Source organism: Acanthisitta chloris, unplaced genomic scaffold, assembly GCF_000695815.1.
Source record: "Acanthisitta chloris isolate BGI_N310 unplaced genomic scaffold, ASM69581v1 scaffold6980, whole genome shotgun sequence".
Lineage (NCBI taxonomy): Eukaryota > Metazoa > Chordata > Aves > Passeriformes > Acanthisittidae > Acanthisitta > Acanthisitta chloris.
In genome coordinates, this window is record NW_008651005.1 from 1 (window position 1) to 539 (window position 539).

Here is a 539-nt window from a genome sequence, read left to right on the forward strand (position 1 = left end):
TCAGAGGGACTCTTGGTTGGGAACTGCAGTGACAGGACAAGGAGTAATGGGGAGAAATTGAAAGAGGGAAAATTCAGATGTGAGGAAGAAGTGTTCTCCTGTGAGGGTGGTGAGACACTGGCATAAGTTGCCCAGGGAGGCTGTGGCTGCCCCAACCCTGGCAGTGTTCAGAGCCAGGTTGGCTAAAGCCTTCAGCAACCTGTTCTGGTGGGAGGTGTCCCTGCCCAGCGCAGGGGGTTGGGATGGATGATTTCTAAGGTGCATTCTAATCCCTAAAAACTCTCTCATCCTACGGTTCCCCCCTCCCGTTCCCGCTGGAGCGCAGCAGCAGCACCAAAACCAGCGGAAGGTTTCCCCCTCCCCTTCCTCCTCCTCCTCCTCCTCTCCACCCCTTAAGGGGCGGCGATCGCGGCGGAGAGGAAGAAAAGGATGCCACGGAAGCTGTTGTTGCCTTATAAATCTGTTTTTTCCCACTTTCGAGCTCCACGGGGGCTGCATGACTCTTTGGCGATGAACGCAGCCAGAAGTGGCTAACCGGG

General features: G+C 56.0%; 1 protein-coding gene across 1 annotated transcript in view; it reads left to right on the top strand.

Annotated features, from left to right (window-relative positions):
• The first annotated feature begins 429 nt into the window (after nucleotides 1-429).
• The window catches only part of PRPSAP1 (phosphoribosyl pyrophosphate synthetase-associated protein 1), a 24,577-nt gene continuing 24,467 nt past the window's right edge, over nucleotides 430-539 (top strand). The window contains 1 exon segment of the mRNA XM_009071249.1: nucleotides 430-539. This exon segment is cut by the window's right edge and continues 48 nt beyond it. Coding sequence (XP_009069497.1) covers nucleotides 430-539 — 110 coding nt within the window.